Raw genomic sequence first — 2,765 nt, 5'->3', positions numbered from 1 at the left:
CTACATTCGTTATAAGCTGACAAAACACAAGTGAGACACAAGCACTACTTCTACACAGGAACTAAGAAGTTAAACAAGGTAACAAGGGGCGTGGTCCAATAAGTGTCCATGGTAACAAACAAGGGAACAGCAGCAGGGAAACAAGAGGTGAACACAACAATGAAGACAGGAGACGCAGGCAGGGATCATGACAATAACAGTGTGAGCAGAATTTGGGTTAAATTGTACCACCCAACCCTGCTGGGTTAAAATGTTCAGTCCAACTTGCTGGGTACTATATCCCAGCATTTGTTCGGTACAATATTTACCCAGTGCTGGGTTGCCAAATGGGTTGTTTTTAACCCAGCCTTTTTTGGAGTGTAGGATCTTGAGAATGGGTTTGCTAAACAGTTAACCGAAGAAAATTATTTCTTGTTAGAAATGTGCATGATCATGTGCATGACACAACATTTGTGTTATGTTAACAAAGAGCAGCACAGAATACTAGGAACAGGAAATAATTGTGCAACTATCAATTGTTTCAAAAGTACTGAGAGGGAACTTTTCCACAGAAACTCATTCTGCTTCGTTTCACAAATGAGCCGCAACCTGGTGAAGTTTCAAATTCCCTTTTCTTAACAGTAACTTTTCAACATCCTTATTAAACCCAACCCTCTCTGAACAGACATAAAAGAACCTGAAGCATTATTTCTGTAGAGTCATTCTGTTTCTGACACATGATGGATCTGCAAGTCTCCGTTGTTCTTCTTTTAATTTTTCTCACTGGAGGTACAAAAAACAGCAAATATTGAAATGTATTATTTGTTAGTCATACTGTAGAGAGCTAACTCAATGTCTTTCTCTGTTTGTAAGGATATTCTCTCAAGTGTTACTCGTGCACATCTCTTCTGACGGGCTCCTGTGAACTGGAAGTGGAGACATGTCAAAATGGAAATTTTAAATGTTCAAGCAGCACGACAGAACAATCCATTGGTAAGTCCAGAATAATGTGAAAATCTGCAGTATAAGTGATCATAATGCTGGAGAGAAAGTATACTTGTAAACTGCTAATCTTGGATTTTTTATAATCCAATTATTTGAGCATTTATATCTTTTTTTACAGGGTCCGCTAAGGTGACTGTCACAAGTAAAGGGTGTGATAAATGTGAACCAGGAACTGTACAGCTACCAACCGGAGGGACAGTGACTAATCGCTGCTGTGACACTGATCTTTGCAATGCAGCAGGTATTGGCCTTTATTTCATCATGCACTAGCAGCTTGATTTCATCCACAGTAACTTAAAATGAGGATATTTTACTAACAATAATAATTCAGTATGAACATGTGATTGTTAATAAGCAGGACAATATTAAAAGTAGTAAAACAATAGTGTAAAGCAGCATGAAAAGGAGAAGCTTATGAGTTTCTATTTTATTTTATTTTTTTAAGTTAAATTGATCAACAACGAAGATGCAGTTTTCTTAGTAGTAGCAGTAGTGATAGTAGTAGTAGTGTGGTGTTAATTAATATGAGTTTCCTTGCTGTCTTGATTAGATGGAGTGTATAAGGGAAGCTTCCTCCTGCTCTTGTCTCCTCTGCTCTTCTACTTCCTGTTTCAGTGAATCCAGCTGAACGTCATAGACCAGCAGAAACTCAATATGATACACTATCTGATACTGAATAAAGCTTGTTTGTTGCTCTGCTCTTCTTTGGTTTAAGGAACTGAGAATATGTACTTTTAACATTAAACAAATGACTGCATCAAAACAAACACTGTCGTTCTCAATACCTTGCAGCAAATTAGACACTGATTTAACTGCCTTGCGTCTCAGATTAGATTTAAAATAATGCATTTGATCAGCCATTCTTACCTAAGAGCAGTGTTTATTTTAGAACAGCAAAAGCAAGATTACCTGAGGAAAAAAGAAAAAAAAAGATTAGCATTGTACAAAACCATACATAATGTCTTATTATACTAAACCATTACAATTTCCCTTTTTTTAGTCCAAGCCCAACCCAATAACCATTATGACACTACCCAACTACCAGCATAACTGCACAGTGCATAAAGTAGGGTCCATCAAGACATGTTTAAGTTACTTTGATAAAAAAAGCATTTTATGAGTTCACAAGGTTCTGAATTATCTTACACACAAATCTATAATTGTGACATCCCATACACTAGGGTTGCTTAACGATTAATCGCGATTAATCTTTTGCAGAATAAAGGTTTTTATTTACATCATATATGTGTGTGTACTGTGTATAATAACTTTGTATAAATAAATACACACACGTGCATGTATATATTTAAGAAATGTTTACATATACATTTGTATATTTATGTATAATTTATATTATATATAAATACTTAATATATAAATATACATGCATGTGTGCATATTTATATATACATAATTATTATTCACAGTTCACACAAATATATGATGTAAACAAAAACCTTTATTCTGCAATAGATTAATCGCGATTAATCGTTATGCAACCCTACCATACACACAAACACCAGTGTATGGAAATAAAAAATAAATAAAAACAAACATATATATATATAAGAATTTATGACCGATTAACATTATCAGTTAAAAGAAAAAAATATTTGTTAACGCACGGTGCGTGTCGTCATGAGCCGACAGACATTTTGCCACTTTTCTATCTTTAATTTGTGAATGTCCTGTAAATGACACAAATTATTGCTGCCCTGACGGTCTGATAAAGTAATCATTTGTATGAAAAATCATTTGTGTGCGTGTTTGAGTATGGTTTG

The 2,765-nt window shown here is 34.7% G+C and overlaps 1 protein-coding gene across 1 annotated transcript; it reads left to right on the top strand.

Annotated features, from left to right (window-relative positions):
• The first annotated feature begins 676 nt into the window (after window positions 1-676).
• On the top strand, window positions 677-1,889 carry LOC137016874 (lymphocyte antigen 6B-like). Its single transcript, XM_067380820.1, has 4 exons — window positions 677-768; window positions 853-972; window positions 1,103-1,225; window positions 1,535-1,889. Exons 1-4 carry the CDS (start codon window positions 717-719, stop codon window positions 1,600-1,602), a joined length of 363 nt encoding a protein of 120 aa, XP_067236921.1. The 5' UTR covers window positions 677-716; the 3' UTR covers window positions 1,603-1,889.
• The last annotated feature ends 876 nt before the right edge of the window (window positions 1,890-2,765 follow it).

Source organism: Chanodichthys erythropterus, chromosome 3, assembly GCF_024489055.1.
Source record: "Chanodichthys erythropterus isolate Z2021 chromosome 3, ASM2448905v1, whole genome shotgun sequence".
Lineage (NCBI taxonomy): Eukaryota > Metazoa > Chordata > Actinopteri > Cypriniformes > Xenocyprididae > Chanodichthys > Chanodichthys erythropterus.
The sequence above is the reverse complement of the archived record's forward strand: the minus strand, read 5'-3'. Positions and strand labels throughout refer to the sequence as shown.